The 22998-nt window shown below is 35.8% G+C and overlaps 1 protein-coding gene across 1 annotated transcript in view; it reads right to left on the bottom strand.

Annotated features, from left to right (window-relative positions):
* Positions 1-22998, bottom strand: part of SGCZ (sarcoglycan zeta) — a 228132-nt gene that overhangs the window by 52415 nt on the left and 152719 nt on the right. Inside the window, exon 3 of the mRNA XM_086464148.1 lies at positions 21958-22045. Within this exon, the coding sequence (XP_086320274.1) occupies positions 21958-22045 (88 nt within the window). The remainder of the gene's footprint in view (positions 1-21957; positions 22046-22998) is intronic.

Here is a 22998-nt window from a genome sequence, read left to right as displayed (position 1 = left end):
TGCAGAAATTATAGATGACTTTAGGGTCAGATTGGATGGGGCTTTGAGCAACCTGGTCTACTGGAAGGTGTCCCTGCCCATGGCAGTACGGATGGAACTAGATGATCTTTAAGGTCCCTTCCAAACCAAACCATTCTGTGATTCTATTCTATGATTACATGATAATTTACGTACAGGCATGATTCAATGCTCAGAATGATATATGAACCTTACAATTGCACACAGAAACCATTTACATTTTACATAAGCCTTTTACAATGCCTAGCTTTTATTCATTGATATATATTTTCATACTACTTCTGTTGAAATTTTTTTCAGAACTCAAAAAAATTCTGCTGCTATCAACATCCCATTTTGATACTTTCTGAATTGTGTTTACTTTCAGTTTGAAATGTTTGTTCTTCATCTTGAAATATTTAAGAGGCACACAATTAAAAAGCATTAATTTAATTCAAACTTTATGAAAGCCATATTAAAATGGACCTAAAATATATTCCTTTGAGGAAAAATTGGAAGCAATCATTTTTCCTGTTTTAGTCACAAGTTTGAGTTCAAGATCTCAAAGCCTTTCTGGAATTGTGTTATTATTTTTCTGCACAAGTCTAGCTTTCAATCATTTTGTAAATTTCATCCTATTCTAAGATAGGTCTTAAAATAAAATGTATTGCATTCACGAGGGCTGCATTTTTCATTATTATTGGAAAGCACAAGTAAGAACTCCATCGTAGAAGTAAATTTCAGTTAACAAGAAATATGACTTGTATTTCAAAACAATAACCTCATGGTTTCAGGTTGCTTAAAAACTACCATAATATTCTATGTGAAGCTCTTGCATACCAGAACGTATTATCAAATATAGCACTTGAGAGACTATCAAAATACTCAAGAAGATCACACACTTTAAAGTCTTTAAACACCACTATATACAAAGCATGGTATTCCCATTTCCCCCATTTTGCAGAAGGAAAAGACGTTGCACAAGACATAAGGATACCACCAGTCCCTAAAATGCAGACATTTCCTACCGGTAACTGCATTCGTGGTGCTCAGTATCTGGTTCCCCTGCACATGTCGGACTGGTGTGGCATCACCTGGACTGGTGGGCTTGCTGGGCACCCTGCCTGAGTGCTTGCATTTCCTTTGGAGGGAAACTACATCACGCAGGAGGAGGGAGAGCCCTTGAATCTCACTTCAGCAGCCACACAGCATACTTCAGTCAGGTTTTGGGGAAATAATCTGAGGACGAAAAGCTGAAAACCCCTCCTACAACAACTAGATAAAGGTCAATCAGGATATTTGCTGTAACAGTTAATTGACCCAGGTGGACTGAGCACACTCTGCTTTACATGAAGCATTGTCTGGAGAGCTGTTTGTAAAAGTACCATGCTCATTTCTGAAGACAGGTAGTGAGAACATAACAAAGGGAACAAATGTTTTCCAGGGCCTGTTGTGATAGGATTAGGGGTAATGGTTTTAAACAAAAAGTGTGTAGATTTAGACTAGATGTAAGGAAGAAATTTTTTATGATGAGGGTGGTGAAACACTGGAACAGGTTGCCCAGAGGCAACCAGAGGAACCTGGAAGTGTTCAAGGCCAGGCTGGATGTTGAAGATGTTCCTACTCATGGCAGGCAGTGTTGGACTAGGTGAACTTTAAAGGTCCCTTCCATCCCGAACTACTCTATGACTGTATGAAAAACAAAACACTCCACTCAACAGATTAGAAAGAAACAATAACAATACAACCAACGTATATTGTCATGGCCCAGGAGACTTGCTTTTTAACAGTGATGTCTTGCAAAGCAAGGAGTCTCTCACAGTGTGCTGCCTACCTGACAACAGCAGCAGCATCCTGCAGGGACAAGAAAGAAAATCTGAAAAAGGATGGAAGGTTGGACCTGTCCACAGTTAAGGGACAGGAAACCAAACAATGATTGCAATTACCTTAGTACAAACTAGTTTCATGTTTATTTAAGAGCTGATGACTGCTTAGCTACCTAAAAGTAAGTGGCACTATAAGTACTGTGATGTTGTTAATTTACACACATGAAAGTTCAGTTCTGTAAAAAAAAAAAAAAAAATAAAAAAATTCACAGAAAACACGAGAGAAATCAAAGAGAAAAAAGACCTGTCACATTCTTACTCATTATATATCACTGCAAGTGACAGTCCATGTTTCAATAATTGCCTTTTAAAATCTGCAACGTATTTAGGATAATATAGCTTTTCATGAAAAACAATCTACAGAACTATGATCTGGAGCTTCTACAAAGAAGTGCGTATATTTTTAGATGCTCAGCATTTGTGCTTCTTCAGCATCACATTGTATAAAAGTACACCTAGAATTCAGCTAGTCCAAAATATCATTACAGGACATATATCTATGTTTTTATGACAAGAGAAATGGGCTTTTACTTTATGTTGCACTCGGAACTTAACAGTGCATAACTTAGTATTACTCACTTATTTCTGAAACAGTGGTTAGTGTATTCAAGCCACTTGAGAGATTACTAACAAAACATAATACACGTTAAGTTTGTCTCTTTGACGTAGAACCAGATGTGAATGCTCTGAAAATGGTTTTGAAAAGTTAAACTGCCTACAGAGTAATCAATGTTATCAAAATGGAATTCTGTTTTATTACATTTTCATTTCCCAGTTGAAATAAGAGTAAGCAGCTGCACATGCAATGTATTAGTGTATTACCTTCTTAGCTGTAATTCAAATTGCTGTGTTCCGAAAACATTCTACAAACACACATATCTCAAAAAATGTCTGAATCTTTAATAGTACTAACTAGAGAAAATGATGGGAGAATTTCCTCTTAGAATATTATGCATGAACAAAGCAAATTTTTTCAAATTTTTAGCTCAAACTTTTTCAGTGATCACACTATCCATTAGGTTTATTTTCAACCAATCATATCTGTTTGAATAATGCATACTTCAGTCCAGGGAAACATGCAAGAATGTTCTTTCTAGCTGTGTAATTTATACTATACTACTAATCTACTTCATACTAGAGATGTAGTCAGTTTCTTAATAGCTTTGATCAAGATCAAGGAATCTCCACAACAAACTCTCTTATCCTGCGTCCAAGAAAACTATTTACTTATAAATTCAATTGTATAATACTGAATTAAATTATTAAGTTCCTGTGAAATTCCATTCATTTAAAGTATGCAGATGAAAAATGTGCATTTCATATTCATCCATACATCTTATATAATAATGGTTTATAACACATGCTTGTTGCAAAGCAGTTGCATAATCAAAACTATCATTAAACCAGCTACATTAAAAATGGTGCAAAGCATAAAATAATTCATTTTAGCTGTAGTGATGTGTTACATGAAAACATTGGGAAGTACATATGGTGTAGAAAATTAAAGTACTGTAACCCAGATTAAATACATAGTAAATTTCAAGACAAGAAATGTGTCTATTTGACATTTGTGCAGTGTCTTGACTTACTTATTAAGTAATATCATGAAGAATGCATGCTTTTGACATTTTGCCTTTTAAAGTCAATGATGCCTTGTACTACTTTAGTATTATTCAAGAAAACAAATTATAACCATTACCTGGAATTATAATAAATACTACCATAGAACTCACCAGTCATCCAAGGTTTAGATATGATTATATAGATACAATTTTAAAGATGGAAGGATAAACACTCCATTTACCAAATACGATTTAATGCTGATCAGGTAAAAATCTTGATTTGTATAATACCGTAATCACATGACAGAAGTGTAAACTGTTGGTGGTTGTTGCTAAGAGATGAGATGAGATTTTCTGTATGTGACAAGAGTGCATAGGTATTTTGGGTGGGGGTTTTTTGACATTACTACAACGTTTATTGCTGTGGTAATTGCTGCTCAACCTGAGTAGCACGTATTGGGTTTTTTCACTGTTTGGAAAGCATGTACAGACATTAGTTTGCTGGCCAGTTCAAATTTCCTCTACCAGCAGACTGAAACTTTTCTCAACTAATTCTGTGGTTATGCGTATTTTGCTTTATAATGCACTGTATCATATTTTTTGCTGTGGGAAAGGATATTCAGGTTTGAAGTCCTTTTTTTCCTGAGTGTTCTCCACAAAGTTCATCTCCCTTCTAATTTTCCATAAATTGATATAATAGAGGCAATACGGCTTGTATGATACTTGAGAACATAAGAAGTGATGTAGAAAGTCATGACTACAGAGATAAGAGAGACAAACTAAAAGTAACAATTTCCCTAGTTGCAACACTTTCCATCCAAATATTACTTTAGACTTAGTTTTTAGATTTTTGAGATTATTTAATACTGCTCATTACTCATTTAGCACAAAACATGTTTGGGATTTTAATTCTATGTATTAAGACGATCATACATTCCTTCTTTCTCGGCAGTAAAGCATTCCACTCCCGCTCCTACAAACAATAATGGAAGTAACACATATTAAAAAGGGTGAAGTTAACATTTGCTTTGCTTTGCTTTGTCTTCTGGTCTGTTTCCAGCCATCTACAATGCATTTCCATTCATTCTCAACTTACTGATACATAAGTTGAAACCGAGATGCATGAGAACTAGTAACTATCAACAATACTAAACACAAAAGAAGTTACATTTCTTATTTTCTGTTGATAAAGACATTTTGTATGCTTATATCAGATGTAGATTAACGTTAGCAGTTGTGTCTGGTTTCTAAATCACCTTCCATGTCCACCTGGCAGACAACAAATTCAGACATAGAAATAGACAAGAAATCAACCACTTTAAGTTAAATATAGGGCCTAGAATTCAAAGGGAATGAACATGAATTTATGATCTTCGTAAATGCAAACCACAATGAAATTCAACGTACTGTCTTCTGATTCTTCGATGTAAAATGGGTTATTTAAACCTTTATTAAATGCAGGTATTTTTGGATGACAAAGAAAGTTACTTTTATGAGAATATGTTGATGCTTCTGAGATTGGAGATTCAGCCCCCAGCCAGGTCTGAAACCAATATTTGTGAAGTATACAGCTAGATCAATTTTTGTTGATATTCATAGGAATGTTAGATATCACATTATTTTGGCCACCATAGGTCTCAAATTTTTCAGTGAATGTAAATGCAATAATGAAAAAGAAGGATTCATACCAGATGAATAGAAGCATTGAGGAATTTGAATAACCGGGGCTTTCAACTGAGAGCAAGACATCTACACATGCGAACATTCACAGCAATCAGAACATATTCTGTATTATGTGTGTCCTGAAGGGAAGGGACCATCTTCGTTATATCAAAAAAGAGTGAAAATTGCAGTTAGCTGGGTCTGTCAATTGATGGTCGTGCTATGGACATGTCAGGAAGCTACTACTTTTAGGAAAGGCTGACCTTTGAGGTTTCCTGGTCTGAATGATTACCTACTCAGCCAAGGGAAACTGGAGCAAGTGCTAGGTCAGAAGAAGTGCACATATTCGTTACCTTTTTTAGCATCAGACTACAGTGAATAATACCAACTGTCAACATGCGTTATTACCATAGGAATAAGCCTCACATTTATATAAAAGAAATATATATGAACAAAGAAAATTAAGTAGAACCATCTGAACCAGACAACGGGTATGGTGGCAGCATGGGTCTTCATTCTTCATGACCTACACACCCACTGTCATCCACGAAAGATCAGTGGTATTACAGGTTTAGGGCTTGGTCAAATAGAAGCTCACAGGAAAATTCTGCCCTCCTAGGCAGATTTTGCTTCTAGGAACTTCATGAAAAGATGCACCTAAAATACTGTTGCCTGTCACCTTTGAAATTCATAGAATATATCCTTCCCTCAGTCTGCCTTCCTGGTGCATCTTGATGGTGTAAGCCCAGGTATGAAAATACACATGAAAGTTATATAAATATTGCAGCAGAAAACATTCTCCATGCTACTTCTATATGAGGCCACAACTGCACAAAATCAAACCTGTGGTTTTCATCCTACTATCCCTATCACATTGTATTTTCTATTGGAGACTTTCAGAAATTATGTGGCTAAACAGATCTTTGGTCCAATCTGATACAGTTGTACATAGGTTTCATCAGCTATGAGCAACACACATGGATGAAAGTAAAATGTACATCTTGAAGGTTGTATAAGCGTTAACACAATTATTTTGCTTCTGTAATGACTAAAAGCATGTGCATTATCTGCTCCTGTGGCTCAGCTGACAGGTTGTAACTTTAGCTCTAGCCTCTTAATCACTTCTACGGGTCCTTAGACAGGAAAGCTAAGCAAGCCAAAGGAAGGTATGCCAGCCACCCAATCGTGTGTATAAGTCTTCAGACTGTATGCTTTGCTCTATTTATAATCTCATTAAGTTTAGTGTATTCAAAACATGAGCTAGATAGTTAAACTGAGGCTTGTGGCGAGGATGAGTTTCCTATCTGACTTATCCCATAATACTATATAATATATATAATACTATAAATATATTATAAACATATATATATATTTATAAATCTAAAATTAAATTAAGTTAAATATATTTACAGTAAATTACAAATAAATATATATTAAATTTTATTATGAGCCTTATTGCATTTTATTTCCTATGGATGTTTTCCTGTCCAGGAAACTTCCATTGTGACATCAGTAAATAGCCACACCGTTAAATTCTTCTCATAGCTGCCTTTATCAACTTAGCTTTCACTGACAAGCTCAAATGTCCAGCTCATGCAAACGAATTAATTATAAATCAAATGTACTTTGGATATTCCAATGCGTGAATGGGAATAGAAAGTTTACAGATTTTTCTTCCCCATGTTAGATGCAACCTAAATAGTACTAAATCTTAAGAGAATTTTTCAAGTTTTCAGCATTATCCTCAACCTCAGAATTTTTAGATTTCTGTGATGCATTTTGTTTTTACAACTAAAATAATTTACTAATTTAATCATATAGCTTTCAGAATTGAAGCTTACAGAAGCAGTCTGTGCATTACATTTCCAAACAAAATCTGTGTGAAAGTTTCCATTGTTTTGTTAGTTGTGGTAGGCTATAAGGTTAATGTTATGTTGTTTTATGAAAATCCAAAGTTGCCTGCCAAGTAACTGAAGTATATTATTTACAGTATATTCCACTGAAAAGAAATAAGAGTTAAAAAAAGACAGAACAATATGTAGTATGAGATACCAGACTACATATTGTGGCTAAGAAACAGACATTCAAAACAAATAGCAAAGATATGCACAAGACAGTAAGGAAAATATGAAATTCCTTCATTATGCAGATGAAACTCAAAACAGGAATGTTGCATTTCTCCTTGGGAAATAAAACACCTTGTGGATCATAAGGTCATTCATTCCTCTTTAAAACTATTTCTATTTATCATTATGTATTTCCTTTAGGTCAGACTTCTAGTCTGACTTTTCTACTGAATGTTCTAAACATTTCCCAGAAATTCTATTGAAAATCACTTACCTGCAAATCTCTACAACCTTGCTTTTTTCTTTTTAAAAAAACCATATCTGATATTTGACTCGTTTACATCCTTTGAGACCTTATTTCTCATCTGCTTTAAAATAATTGCTAATAGTGAAAGTACCTTTCTGCTGCCTGCTTTATCATTCTGAGGTGAACTGGACTGGAACTGAAATTGAATGAAGCCAAATATATTCATGTCACCTAACGGTTCCTAACTTTTTTTTTTCCTAATTTACCCTGTGACATTTTTAATAACTGTTATGTATCTTGCTTTATTAGAATCATAGAATGGTTTGGGTTGGAAGGGACTTAAAGATCATCTAGTTCCCACCCCCCTGACATGGCCAGGGACACCTTCCACCAGACCAGGTTGCTCAAAGCCCCATCCAACCTGGCCTTGAACACTGCCAGGGAGGGGGCAGCCACAGCTTCTCGGGGCAACCTGGTCCAATGTCTCACCACCCTCACGCTGATGAATTTCTTACCAATATCTAGTCTAAATCTACCCTTTTTCAGTTTGAATCCGTTACCCCTCGTCCTATCACTACACTCCCTGATCAAAAGTCCCTCCCCATCTTTCCCGCAGAGCCTTCTCTTCTCCAGGCTGAACAACCCCAGGTCTCTCAGCCTGTCCTAACACGACAGGTATTCCAGCCTCCTGATCATCTTCGTGGCCTTCCAGGTCCATGTCTTTCCTGTACTGAGGACTCCAGAGCTGGACACAGTACTGCAGGTGGGGTCTCACGAGAGTGGAATAGAGGGGGAGAATCCCCTCCCTTGACCTGCTGGCCACACTTCTCTTGATGCAGCCCAGGAAGTGATTGGCTTTCTGGGCTGTGAGCGCACACACTGCTGGCTCATATTCAGTGTTTCAGCCACCAGCACCCCCAAGTCCCTCTCCCCAGGGCTGCTCTCCATCCACTCATCGCCCAGCCTGTATCTGTGCTCGGGATTGCCCTGACTCAGCAGCAGAACCTTGCACTTGTTGAACTTCATGAGGTTTGCAGAGGCCCACCTCTCCAGCCCATCAAGGTTCCTCTGGATGGCCTCCCTACCCTCCAGTGTGTCAACCACACCACACAGCTTGGTGTTATCAGCAAACTTGCTACAGGTGCACTCTTGCTTTGAGAAGATTTAAAAAGAAAAGCAAGGTTTTATCCTTCTTACCGGTAATGTTCTCTGTAGGCATTAGACATAATTATTCTGAAATTTGGTTCTATTCTATAGGTATTTTGAACATTTTTTGATGGTTTATTAATATAAATTTAAAGCTAACTTAAATATTTTTACTTGTATTCCTTCCCCCTCTACAATTTTATTAGAGAGATACAAGTTGTTTTTCGAGATAGTTTTGGTAGTTTTCCATGGACTTTAAATATAACCTGTTATGACTAGAAAATATTGTATAATATTATTGATAATGTACTGAATCATACTGTTAAAATGTTTCTGAATGCAAATTAAAGTTTTTGAGATAAATTATTGAATTAATCACATTTTAAGAAAAGAAGACTGAAACAAAGGATATAAGCTACTAGAGTACTTAGAAGTTTTCTTGGAAAACGAATGTTAAACTTTTGTTTTTTCTTTTTTATAAAATGAATTAAACACTAATAGCTATAACATAGGGAGGAATATAAAATCTTTTTTTTCCAAAGTGACTGTTTCTCAAGTTATCTCTTTAGCTAGAGAGTACAAATATGCTGAAGGTATCTATGCAAGAGGTGTTAGCATTTCATATAATCACACTTTATCTGAGAAAGATTTGATGAAAGAATATACATGCTATTAAAAGATACACAGGATTCATTTACAAAAAGGCTACTACTGGGTACCACTGGATAGCAAAAGAAGAATAAATAATTATAGCCTGATGACCAAAAAAATTATAATTTTAAGCTCTTCTGCTACTTGGTAGATCAATAAACTGCATTTGAAGACTTTCAAACAACTAGTGTCCCCTGTGATGATGGCACAAGATTATGGTGGCTTAGCCTGGCTCTCAGGATTTTTTGTATTATCCATTTAGGAAATTACTTGTCTCCTTGCCCTTGACAGTGGGACAAGGGCCAGGAAAACTGCAGAAGCAGAATAGAAGTAGATTTGGGGTCTTAGCTTCTGGAAGTGTCTCTTGCAATTAAGGTTCTCAATGGAGTTCATCATTGACTTGTAACACAGAAGATGCAGTTCAATTCATTGGTGAAAACATTCACTTCAGATACCTACCCTTCTGACACTTAAATTCTGCATCTTTATCTGTGATTTAAATCACTCCCAGATTGTCTACTTTTAAAATACAACTCTTAGAATGGCTATATTGATACCCTTGGGAGTAGGAACTTTTGGTAATGGAACAAGTTTAATATCACAGGAAAATCTGAAATGTCCTCAAAGAAATGTATGATTTTGTATCTAGAAAGAAATCTAACCTAGATGCAGATAGATGTATAAATTTAGCGGTAAGACTTGCAGCATAGATGGAATTTTTGTTTGGACATGCTGAAAGCTTTTGCTTTGGCAATATGGCAAGTCAATTTGAATCACTCCACCACAGAGAAATAAAGATGTGGTAAAGTAGCAACTGGCTTCACGTATGAGTTGCAAAGAGAAAAGCAGTTAAAACCAAACAAGAAAACCCAAACCAAACCAAAAGACCCAGAAAAGACCAAACTAGAGACAGAAGATTAGCAAATTTCCCTTTCCTTCTTAAAAGACAGGTGAGTGTCAGAACCATCCAGTCATCCTCTTCCATAATAGAAAACCACTTTCTCTATTCCAGAACCAAATTGGCAGGAAGCTTCTAGTGTCTGACAACTTTAAGATGGTATAGAGTCCAGGTGCCTTGGTAATAAATGTGAGCAATAGCTTGTCCAAACATAATATCTCTCCAAAAACATCACAAAATGAAACTCATGAAGTTTGGGGATTCTAATGTTGGAACAATATATTTTAAAGGGAATGTAGTCATTAATTTTGATTTGGAAAAAATGCTCACTCTGTGTTATTTCGACCTATAACTGATGTTAGTGATTCAGTGAGTGATAACTATTCCCAGTGACTAATTAATTTCAGATTTATGGAATACTTTTCTTCACAGGAAGAAATCTAGTAGAAATTTTAAAATATTCAGCTAATCATTAATTCAGTGCCATCTGTTCATAATTCAGCTGCATCTGCAGTATTTATCACCCTAAGAATAACCTAAGGGAAAAGAAGGTATTTTCAGAGATAGACTTATGTATTATAGAAATTTTAAAAATCCATTTTAAACACACCTTTAAATGTCCTATATGTGCTTGAGACAAATTACATTAAGACAGCACTGCCCATCTACAAACAGCACAATTAACCATATCTAGTACTGGCATAATATGGAATTTGAAACTCCATACTGTTCTGAATGGAGGCAAAATAATTAAAAGGCAAATAATTAGGAAGAATTTCTTTACTGAAAGAGTTGTCAGGCATTGGACCAACCTGGCTGGGGAGGTGGTGGAGTCACCATCCCTGGAGGTGTTTAAGACATGGGTAGATGTTGTACTTAGAGACATGGTTTAGTGGCATTGATAGAGCTAGGACAAAGGTTGGACTCTATGATCTTGACAGTCTCTTCCAACTGAAACTGTTCTATCACTCTATTCTATGATTCTAATTATCTTGACTAATAAGCACAACAAACCAACTATGTTCTAGTTATGGATACAAACTGGTATTTTCCAATGTGTTACTAAAGTTTCAGTGTTATATATTTGTCCTGGTTCTGGCTGGGATAGAGTTAATTTTCTTCCTAGTAGCTGGTACAGTGCTATGTTTTGGATTTAGTGTGAGAATAATGTTGATAACACACTGATGTTTTAGCTGTTGCTGTGTAGTGCCTATCCTAAGTCAAGGATTTTTCAGTTTCCCATGCTGTGCCAGGGAGGAGGTGCACAAGAAGCTGGGAGGGAGCATGGCCAGGACAGCTGACCCAAACTAGCCCAAAGGATATTCCATACCATAGAACATCATCTTGAGTATATACTGTAAAGTGGCATGAGTTGGCGGGGCGGGGGTGGGGTGGGGAGGGGCAGATCACTGCTTGGGCATCTGTCAGCAGATGGTGAGCAATTGCATTTTGCATCTCTTTTCTTCGGCTTTATTTCTGTCTTTTTGTTATATTTTTTTTTTGTTAATATCATCATTATCACTGTATTTTTTATTATTGTTGTTATTATTATATGGGGGTTTTTTAGTTATTAAACTGTTCTTATCTCATCCCATGAGTTTTACTTTTTTTTTCCAATTGTCCTCTCCATCCCACTGTGGGGGGGATGACTGAACAAGCAGCTGTGTAGTGCTTAAGTTGCTGGTTGGGATTAAACCATGACATCATTGAAGCTGGTTTTGGACCTACATATTTTTATAGGACTCAGACAAAGCACTGCAATAAATAGAAATTAAATTTGACATTGATGTTTTTAAAAACGCACAATAATTGTAACATAATGATGAGATGCAAATTCTGATAGTCTAAAGACATGCAAGAGGAAATTTTAGAAAATAGAAGGGGTTTTATTTTTTTAATACTAGTCATCTAACAAATATGAACTAGAACTTATGATTCAAGAGGTTCCTGATCTTGTATGGACAAATAATTTTCATGGACAGAGAGACAAATATTTCGAAGCCTGACTATCCACTTGCAAAAATCTCTTTCACATACAGAAACAGGCTAATTTCCCACAGCTGGCTCAGTAAGATAACTGATAGAACTCAGACTTCTTAAAGATAACCTAGCCAAATAAAGACTCTAAGTCTATAATCAAATTACTTCTCACCCGTACTTTTGATAAATCTCTTTGCTGTCACTTCAACATCTTTAACAGCAGCAGCATGCTGTTGAGTTTCTTCTTCCAAGTGTTCTCTGTAGCTCTAAAGTAAAGGAGAACATCAGAAAGATCTCATTGCTCTTCTCTTTCATTTTTTTTTTTAAAATTATGTTTTCGTATTTAATTAAGATAAAAAATGGCTTCTCATTTATTTGCCCTTATTTTGCCCTTCGCCTAAGCCACTCCTATTAGAATAATATATTCTTACCAATATTAATGAGCTGCCTGAATATCAGGAAAAAAAAGAGGGGTAAAAATAAAATCTTAATGTCCTCTCAGGGACTTGCTAAAGGTCCAGATGCTGTAAGCAATTTAATAATGCTTAGCACCCAGCAGCAGCCTCCTGAATGTCACAATGCACGCACAGCACCTGTTCTTGCAGTTAAATGAAGTGTTAACAGTTAGCTAAAGACAAAGAATTAGAACCATCTTTTGAAGATGCATGCTGTATTCCTCAAAACCTGCTTAAATACCTCAGAATAATGTCCATTTCTTTGACTTTTGGGAAAGCTCTCCTACAAAAGAAAATCACTTCTTCCCTGCTCTGAACATTTGGGTAGTAGTTATGCTGTCTATATTGGCCAACAGTGTGTGGGTAACAACAGCAGGACAGATGGCAATGGATTAATGTTTAAACACTAACACTTCTGTACCACCATGCAAAACACTAATGACTTCTTCCAACTCAGACTCTACTTCTACAGTTAAATTCAACCACTGGTTGTAGTTCCATGTCCTCTGGTATGGTACAGGGAAAAAAATAATATCTCTTAATAGTGAGGATCAAATATTTGAGAATTGAAACAGAATATCCTTTTCCCTAGTTTTCAGTGTCAATTTTCTAAAAGCAGTGGAAACATACAAACTTTCATTTAAAATGCAATGAGGTAAACTAAAAAGCTTGAAAAGCAGAAAAGTAAGCAGAGGACTTCTGTACTGTTGGCAAAATAGCCATTGATAATTGAAATCTACTTCAGCATATGTCCAGTCTCACTACAGATGCTCTGGAGTCAAAGTTAGCATTGAGACGAAATACTAAGACACGGAGCTGAGGCTTATACCTAGTGTATCGGACATCCCTCTGCACAGGGTGACCACTGCTCTCTTGCTCCCCTTCCACAATCACTGCCTGGCAAACACTGAATCAGAGTTCCCTTTCATCCTTTTCTCATCTTGTCTAAAGTGACAGAGCATTAACTAGTGCCCTCTCGTCAGTAAAGAGGCCTGTGGCTGCTGCTTTTCTGAAGGTTATCCAGTGGGAAGCCAGCACACAGCCAGTCCTCTGCATTCCCAGCTATTCCTGCCAGCACCAACTGTCAGCAGCTGGAAGCTGAGATTTCACTTGAAGCCTAGCTTCCAGCAGGCTACCTGAGGAAGACCTGCTACTTGCCCCTCTTCCTCCCCTCCACAGATTTATTCTGTACCCCTTTGAAAAAATAATAGAATCATAGACTATCTCTAGCTGGAAGGGACCCATAAGGATCACCGAGTCCAACTCCCTGCTTCTCGCAGGACTACCTAAAACTAAACCATACGACAAAGCATCATCCAGATGCTCCTTGAACTCTTAGTCTTGGTGCTGCGATCACTTTCCTGAGCAATGATGTTCCAGTTATCGACTACTCTGTTGTGGTCTGACACACCTTTTCCTAAAGTTCAATCTGAACTTCCCCTGACGTAGCTTCCTAACTTTTCCACATATAAAAGAAGAAACGTCCAATTTCATAACAGCAGCTCAATAAAAATTAAGATTTATAGTGAATATATATAAGAAAATTGGAGCAGTTGCAGAAGAAAAAAGAAAGCACACTGCCCAGTAGCTGCATACACCTTGGAAGATTTCTAAATCCCAAACTCGAGAACACATATTCTGACTTTGAAAATGCATTTTTTCCTCCATGTGTTTGTCCTTTCCAAACCAGCTCTAGATTATGGAAAGAAAAACAAACCAAAAAACAGGTACTGGAACTCAAAATTCCTTCCAAATATAGGTGATGAATAAACTTAGATAGAGAAAGTGAAAATAACCTGCATGTATTTTGTCTATGCTACAAAAATTATAGACAGAAGTATCAGACTAGTTATAAAAGTACAAAGTACGTTTTTCTTTTGGTCTGTCAGTTACTGAGAGCAAAAGGTGCTCTCCAGATTAGATCAATACAGCTTCAGACAATAACTAACATGAGCTGTACCTTGTATCTGAGGTAGAAATAGTCTTCCTCAGCTCAGACCGAGGGAAATAAAAAGAAGAAAAGTTGCATCAAGAGTCAAATGTCAAAAACTTTCAAAGTCTGAAGAAGGTAGAAAGAAAAAAAAAACAAACCTGAATACAGAAATAAAGTGAAGAGGTCTCAAGACCCCAGCTCTGGAAACACTGATGTAGTGTTTAAATAACTTTAAAAAAAGTGATTAAGATTCAAAGAAGATTATGTATAACACGCTAGTGAGGATGACAAATCTTAAAGCAAGGAATCTTAGATCCACAGCATAGACCTTCTCTGCTACACTGTTTAGAACCAATAACACACAAACACTCTTGCCCCTGAAATAACGATGCAGAAATTGCACAGAATTTAATTATTGTCTTACCACTTCTTGCATTTGTGTTTATTCATGGGCCAATTTTTAATTCTTGACATATCAACTGACAAAATACACTATTGCATTTCAGGAATGAGGTTTCAGGTTAAATAATGGCCATATCTACCAGAAAGAATTACCACTTGCTCCTAATAAGCGATAGAGAAATAGCTTATTATTCTTTGTTTTTATAGCACAGTTTTCTGTGGCAATTTATATGGGAGATGTAAGATATATTTTACACTATAGGGTATTTCAAGTATTAAACCTCAATGTAGCGTTATTACATGTTACGTGCAGACATAAGAGTATCATAAACTTAGGAAAGATATTGCTCAAAAATTGAAAATGTTCCTAAATGATTAAAAGCAATGTGAAGTACTGTATAAAGTATCTCTCCCTTTCAAAGATATCTTGTTACCCAAGCACAAAGTAAATTGCAAATGGTTGATGATACTAAGTATATTTAATAGTTTGATGAGTTAATTATGTAATGGATGTATAAAAAAAGTATTATTTTTCAATCCAGTTAATGCAAGGGCTAGTCACAAAAGCCAAAGGTCACCACTGCTGAATGTCAAATGTACATATGCAGATTAACATAGAGAATGATATAACTAATTTAGAAGTGAAATAGAAGCAAAAACTAAAAAAAGAGGTTTTTTTAACTGTTTTTTATTAATCCATTAACTATTACTGCCTCCTGATGCTGGATCAAAATAAACAAGTCAAGAGGCTTTCTGTTATTGGAAGACGACTCAAACAGAGAATTGCAGGAGAAATACGGATGAATTTCAAATAAATAACATACTAATTTTTAAAAGGCTACTTTGGAAGACCCATCAAAGTGCTGGCAAAGAGGCTGAAGTTTTAATCAGTTTTCAGAGCTTCATATTTTCCTGATACCACACTTCAAGATAATTAATTAATGGGAGTAGATTCTCATGATAGCTTAGCCAAAGTCATTAAGAGTATATCTGAATATATCTAATGTGAGCTCCTATTACAAAACCTGTTATAGCACAGATGGTTTGTAAAAAGACTTTTCTGGGGACTAGACAGACAGAAGCAGAGGCAACGTCACATTGCACTGTAAATTATGAGAAGGGATGAGACTCAGATTCCAGCTGGACATTGACTGTTATGAGCAACATGGCTTACTTTCTGACTGCCTCTTGGCTCATCTCACATGCTTTGCCAGGAGGAGACGTAAAGCCATAGGGCCTCTCAGGCACTGCTTTGTCATACCTTCTGCAGTGATTCCAGATGAAAGAGATTCTTTAACTCTGCAGCTAAGTACAAGGTAGTTAACCTATACTAAAAAAAGGGCAAGTTATCTCACATTTACCTCCATTTAAAAGATCTGACAATGGATTTTTACCACAGAATAGCAGATGAGCTGCATTTTCACCTCCTGATAAATTGTTTATATTCCTATACCTGGAAAGCCTGTTTAGCTGGCTACAAACCTTTGGTAAGAAACATTATACTGTAAAACTTGTACACTCAGAATGCATAATATTTTGCTGTGTAAGGTATCTAAATATTCTCTGAATTGACAAGTAACTGACTTAAAACGAGGGAAAACATTAGACAATGGAGTAATTTTCAACAGAAAATTCCATTTAAGGTGCAAAACCATCTGAAAATTTGTAAGCAATGCATGTAATTTAGCACATAAATTGCAGATTCTGTGTTCATTTTTTTTGGATTAGAAAAGGAAGAGGGAGTGAATTAACTATAAGTTAAAAACCTTTGCTGCAACAAGAAGAGCCTGATTAATGATAAAATGCCCCAAAACAAGATTTTAAGTTATTACATATTCAGTCTCAAGTTCAATATGAAATACTCCTGTTTGTACATCACTGCAAAAGCTGAACTACTAATTGATCTAGGTATGGTAGAAATTAATTGCTTACATTTCTGGTTTCCACACACTAAAGTGCTTTAAGGATCAAGATTTTATTTTTTTTTTTAGTCTGTGGTTTAAAGGAATACAAATTCAGAGGACGATGAGAAATGGATAACTCATTTATGTGTCTTTGTTTTTGCAATGTATCTTCTTAACAATATTCATAATCTTACTGCATCGCAGTGGTTACAAGAGTAATTACTTTAATATGAAAATTAGATTAGCAGAATGTTTAATACATTTTAGATTTTTGAAATTTCTCTGGAGTTTGGGACTACAGGTAGGCAAACCTCCCTGTAAGGGAAAGGAGAATGGCTTTATTTTACATATTCCTGACAATTAAGTTCTGATCCATATTTGCCCACTTGAAGGGTAGAAGCAGTTAACAGGGGATTGAAAAACAACATCACCCCTTCTCTCCCCAGGACCCTACTATCAACAGTACAAGAACCACCATACAGATAAGAGAGAAGTTGAGCCCTTTTGTTTCCTCTTCCTGCTGTGACGGAAGGGTATATGTGTATGACCACTCTGAAAGTACCCTTTTCCTGCAACACTTAGCAGAAAAGCCCTTACTTTTGAGGCTACTATGTATGCAAGCAAGATTAAAAAAAATATAGAGACATTTCTCACCCATTATTATCTAAGCATATTAGTACTTAACGGATACTTAGTTCAAGTTCATAGTAATCTTACATAAGTTAATGTCTGCCAATAGATATGAAAGATTTAGAGCAACATGTCACACATATTATTACAAGTTCTACCAAGGTAATTCTAAAAGACTTGAGATGTTGTCTCTTGCTTCAGATCTTCTTTGATGTCTAGATGTTGCAAAGGAAACACCACAGGCAACATTTAGGTAACGAGTTACATCAATCACCTCCAAAGTGTAGGGATATCAGGATGTGTTACCTTCTAAGGTATTGTTAGATACAGGCACAAGTGATTGGCATATGTGATATACCTAAGAATGATGAAGGGGACTATTTCCACTCACACAAGGTTACATACCTGTAGTTTCTAATGTCCAATAGTTTCTGCACAATACACTGTGTACTTTTGGTGGAACACAACAAGTAAGCAAGCACATTTTTAAGAAAAAAAAATAATCCTGAATACACAACACATTCTGTGGTAAATGGATGAAAAGTGTCATCCAGTTTGACAAGGTATTTGAATAGCTATACCTGATAGTACTGTTATCAGTCTTTACCAGTGCTGTAATTGAAAATTATACATCTGCCTGCTATTTTCAGAAAGTAATCACAAAAGTGTAGTATAACTTTTGTTGATATTCAAATCATTTTTCTCAATTTGCATGGCTCTAGAGATTGCAATGAGTAGAGATACAGAGTCAGACACTCTCTAAAGGTGTGACTTGTACAGCTCTGGAACTCTATGGGAGTTATAAATCTGTCTTAAAAAGCCCAAAGCTTAGCAAAAATAAAGTGCACATTTTTGCACTTTTCAGATGTCTCTAGGGATCCTTATGAATGGAAAAGGGTCAAGCAATAGCAGAAATACCTGTCAGAAGCAATTATTACAGTAAGAAAAAAAAAAAAAACCCTCATGAAAAAAAAATGAGAAAATTGGCAAAGTAATAATCAAAACTGAAGGTGAAGTTATGGTAAGTACACATGCGGGTTTCAAATGTCTCCTTTCATCCATATTTAATTTTGATCCGTTTAGCACTTGTCAGCCTAATGTCCTCCACTCAAAAAGAGGCATAGTTATATACGATCTGTGCAGACAGCATGGACACAACAGACTTCTGGCTTGAGGTGAGCAACTGTTGCACATTTCTAAGACTGGCAGAAAAGATCTTTTTCCATATACTTTTAAACTATGGAAACTTTGACTAAACAGAGAGAAAAGGTTGTGGCAAGGTAATTCAGTAGAATGCATAAAGCAAACAGCATTTTTAAGTAAGGGTTTGGAGTGGAAAGATGTGTTTACTTGTCCTTATCCAGCTTAGATATAAAAATCACTGTGCTACATCTGCTCTGTTGATCTTAAATGGCATGTCTAAAAACTGAAGCCTGTGGAGTCGTTTTGGAGATCCCAGCACAAACTTGCAGTTTCCTGACCGTATGACATGAATAGACAGGAGCACAAACCAACATTTCCAGCTCAGTTGTTACAGATCCCAGCAGAAAGCATTGCTACACATGTGACTTTCTGTCCTTACAGTTTTCAGTGCCCATATAAACACATTGCACTGTAATAATGGATGCGTCCTTGGTAAAGTAAGATCTAGAGCCATGACTTGACTTTACGCCATTTAAACATGTAACCACCTTACTGAATCATCCAGTACTCTTAGCTATCTTTTTTTTTTTTTAAATATACTTTTTCTTCAGTCCTCATAGATTACAGTGTGTTCCAAGATGTCTTAATATTTTGTATTCCATAGCCACTTACAGAAGTGAATACCTGCTATCAAGAGTTTCACTGGAGTTTTTCCATCTCCCTGGGTGACCATATAGCCTTCTTCCTCCCAGCCCCACCCCCACATCTTTACATTAATCTATCTTCCACTTACAGTTTTAATTAGATTCTCTTAAGGCTGTCTTAGCCTTGCAGGGCACAATTCCGAATACCACAGAAAGAATTTTTAGTTGTCCTAAAATTGGACATAATCAGCAATCTGAACTTTAAAGACAAGAGACCAGCCTATTCATTGCCTTGTAACATCACTTATGTCCTGTGAAATACAGATGAAATGCCAATAGTATCACAGGTGTATTCAGTGCATTATTGCCCATCTGAATGTACAGGCATCCTTCTTTCTTTTCAGAATGCTCCTGCCATGCATATAAATTTGTAGCCATTTTTAAAAAATTATTATTATTCAACTTTTAAAAGAAGATAACAGATAAGAACATTTCAAAGTTGTTAACTAGATAATTTTTTTCCCCAAGGCATAATAATTTACTTTTTTTGTGGTTTAAAAATATTTCTCCTCAGTGCTTCCTCCACTATTTATTTTCATTCCTGTCACTGGGCAGCCACACACACAGCTGCTTCAGCATGCAGCAACAGTGAAGGGACAAAGAGCATTTCTGAAGAAGGCAGGCTTTCCAGAGCATATTTATAGCTAAAAAGAAAAAAAATATTTTCTGATGTCAGCAAATCCGGTATAGAAAAGTCCTCTCCCTTTCTCTCAGCAGAATTTTCCATGCTTTTACCTAGGCAAAAATCAAAAATTTTTCTTTCTCTGCTCTACCTTACAAAACAAATTTTTTACAAGTGAAGGCAGGAATAATACATTTTGAATTTTGGGTGCCTGTTAATTTCTTTGATTTTCAATATTAGAATGTTCAGGCTTTTACTGATTGTACTGGTAGTTATAAGTGCCTGTACTAAGTAGGAAATATTAAATATTAACTAAGAAAATATGAAGTATTTTAATATGTATTCAATACTGTGTAAGGAATTTAAGAAAAATAAAGAAGCAGATTTTTACATTGCTATAAGAAAGAATAAAGGCCATATAAACATTACGAAAAAGAAGAGGAAGGTATAAAGTAAGAAATAATGTAAATACAATATTGCGAGTTAGCAATGTCCACTCTCCAGACATTCTGCACCAGCTGCACACCAAGCAGCTTACAGGCGTTCACTCTAATGATGGTAATGTAAGAACACATGTTTTCTTCTTATGTTTTTAGAATATTAACCTCTAGTGTGATGCCTTTAAGCAGGTCAGTCTCAATACACTCACGTACATTTTCAGTGCTGGATTCACTTAACAGGAATGGTGTCAGCAATCAAAATATCATATCTGTTTCAACCAATGTGAATGTTTGCCATGGGCAACTCACCTTTTAGCAATTATCAGCTGAAGTGGAAGGTTTTAATAATATAGCTACTAGATGACAGAGAACCACGTTCTGTAAACACACTGGGCAAGTACAATATGGCTAGAACAGGTGTTAGCTTAATTTTCCTCATCTGTAACTGCTAGCAAGCCTGGTTAGCTTTGCACACTCATTTGATGTGGTCATTCAGGGAAATCAGTGCAGATGGTGTCACTCTCTATGCACTTGCCAAAGATGTTTTACAACTTGAAGCCACTGTCTACAGCCAGTATGAAAGCTCAGTGTAGATTACAACTGGAGTTTAAGTTAAAAATGTCTGTGAGCACAACCGTGGCACATGAGGAGAAAGAGTGGATAAAACTCAGCTTAATCCAGAAATAAAAGAAATGAAAAGTAGTCGTGTTTCCTCAAATTCATATATACATTAGTATCTTACACATATATGTATGTATATATTTCTTCCCATTCCCAATCAACATATATTATTTTCTAACAAACCTAGAAGATTAATTTGTACTGAATTTTTTGGCCAACGTTCTTAAAAAGCACACTATCTTCAGTACTGTTCTAGTACTGAAAACATAAAAAATATTACTTCATATTTACTAACACAATAGGTATGATTTGTACTAACAATGCAGTATAACACGGTAAAATTTATAAGAGCAGGGAAAAATACATGAAAAGTGGAATAAATAAGTAGAGCATTTTTTATTTCCCTTTTATTTGGGACTTTGATCTGCTATATTTTGTACTTTGCAAAATATCAGACACCATTTCAATGAACGACTGGCAGTATGATCACTTTCTGTTTAAATATTGTAGTGAGTAGGAAAGCATTTGGATTTTTCTTTTGTTCTGTTTTTTTACACTCTGTTACCCCAATTGTTTTCAATATATGCTGATACAAATACATTGTAAGAGTAACGGGGACAAACCAATTCCCACTGAAGTAGTGGAAGACTGACAGAACTTGTAAGAAAATGATGGTTATTTTCCCACTGAAAGTGTTGTTGAAATATGTTTTGCTGAGGTTTTTTTTTAGTGTTTGGTTTTTTGTTTTTTTTTTTTTTTTTTTACAGCTGTCTCAAAAATAATCATTTTTCATTAAGCTGTTTTAACTATTTTGAGGCGTTCCTACTTTCTCTGCCTTCAGCTAATGCTGAATCGTGCTCTTATGATCCACTGTATGTATTGTTTTTTGAGTATGATCATGAGATCTTTTTCCTGACTATTCAGCAATATTTTATCTTTGATGTTAATTAATGAAACCTATTCATAAAGCTAAATTGATATACATAACAGTCAATAAAGAACACTCACCTACTGTCAGTTGTCCAGTTAACTGTCCCATGTGATTTCTTGCATTCACTGTTACATTTCTGTCAGACTGTAATACCAGTGGGCTATCCTAGGAAACATGTATAAGACAATAAATGAGAGAACAACAAATTGAGGTAGAATTAAGTTAGAACTAAATATAAACATGCATGCTGAGAGGGGGCTTCTACCAAATATAATGGCCTTTTTAATAATGTCATAAAGTATTTTACAGGTAAAATTTTTGTACAAAAGAATAACAAGAATACTATCTTAAGTTTAAAATTTTTATGCATAGAATTCCTGCTTCAGAAATCAGAGTTGAACTTAATTTATACAAATTGGACTTTATCTCCTGAGGATATTGAAAATTACAAATTTAAAAAGCCTTAACACAAACCAGTTTCCCTCTATTCCTAAGATATATTTTTCTAACTAACTAACCAACACTATGCTACATTATTCTACTAATCTGTACAACCTATAGTATTTGGATTGCATTTACAATCAGTCACGCATTTCTTTGAAGAGAAAAGGTATGATTACTCTCAAAAAGCAAAGAAAGAGAGCACTGGAATGTGAGTTCATATAACAGACAACCCCGACTCACTGCCAGTAGTACTATTAGAGATCAAACTGATGTAGCATGAAGACAAACACCGGATGATGTTAAGTACAGTCTTAACATTTTTGAGGTAATTTTGCAGCATGATTACATTGCTATCTGTATCCTACTCTGTTTAAGCTTTTGAGGAATTTTTACATATATACATGTAGTCATATCCTGTGTCCAAAGCCAGCTTAAGGAATCTCAGAAATTAAGACAGAATTGAATTTTGCTTCTTGAAGAATGAGGAGTCAGATCCACTCCTCCAGAGGAAGGACAGATGCACAGGAAAGAGGAAGAGCTTCAACAGAAAGCCAAGAGAAAGACAGCCTATAAAAAAAAAAAAAAAAGAGTTTACTGATCATGCTTTCATTGGAGGGGAGTGAGCGTATGAGAGGAGGTAAAATTAGGATGGTGGGCGCAGCTGCAGAGAGAGG

The sequence above is a fragment of the Leptosomus discolor genome, chromosome 4 (genome assembly GCF_034619465.1).
Source record: "Leptosomus discolor isolate bLepDis1 chromosome 4, bLepDis1.hap2, whole genome shotgun sequence".
NCBI classification, from domain to species: domain Eukaryota; kingdom Metazoa; phylum Chordata; class Aves; order Leptosomiformes; family Leptosomidae; genus Leptosomus; species Leptosomus discolor.
The sequence above is the reverse complement of the archived record's forward strand: the minus strand, read 5'-3'. Positions and strand labels throughout refer to the sequence as shown.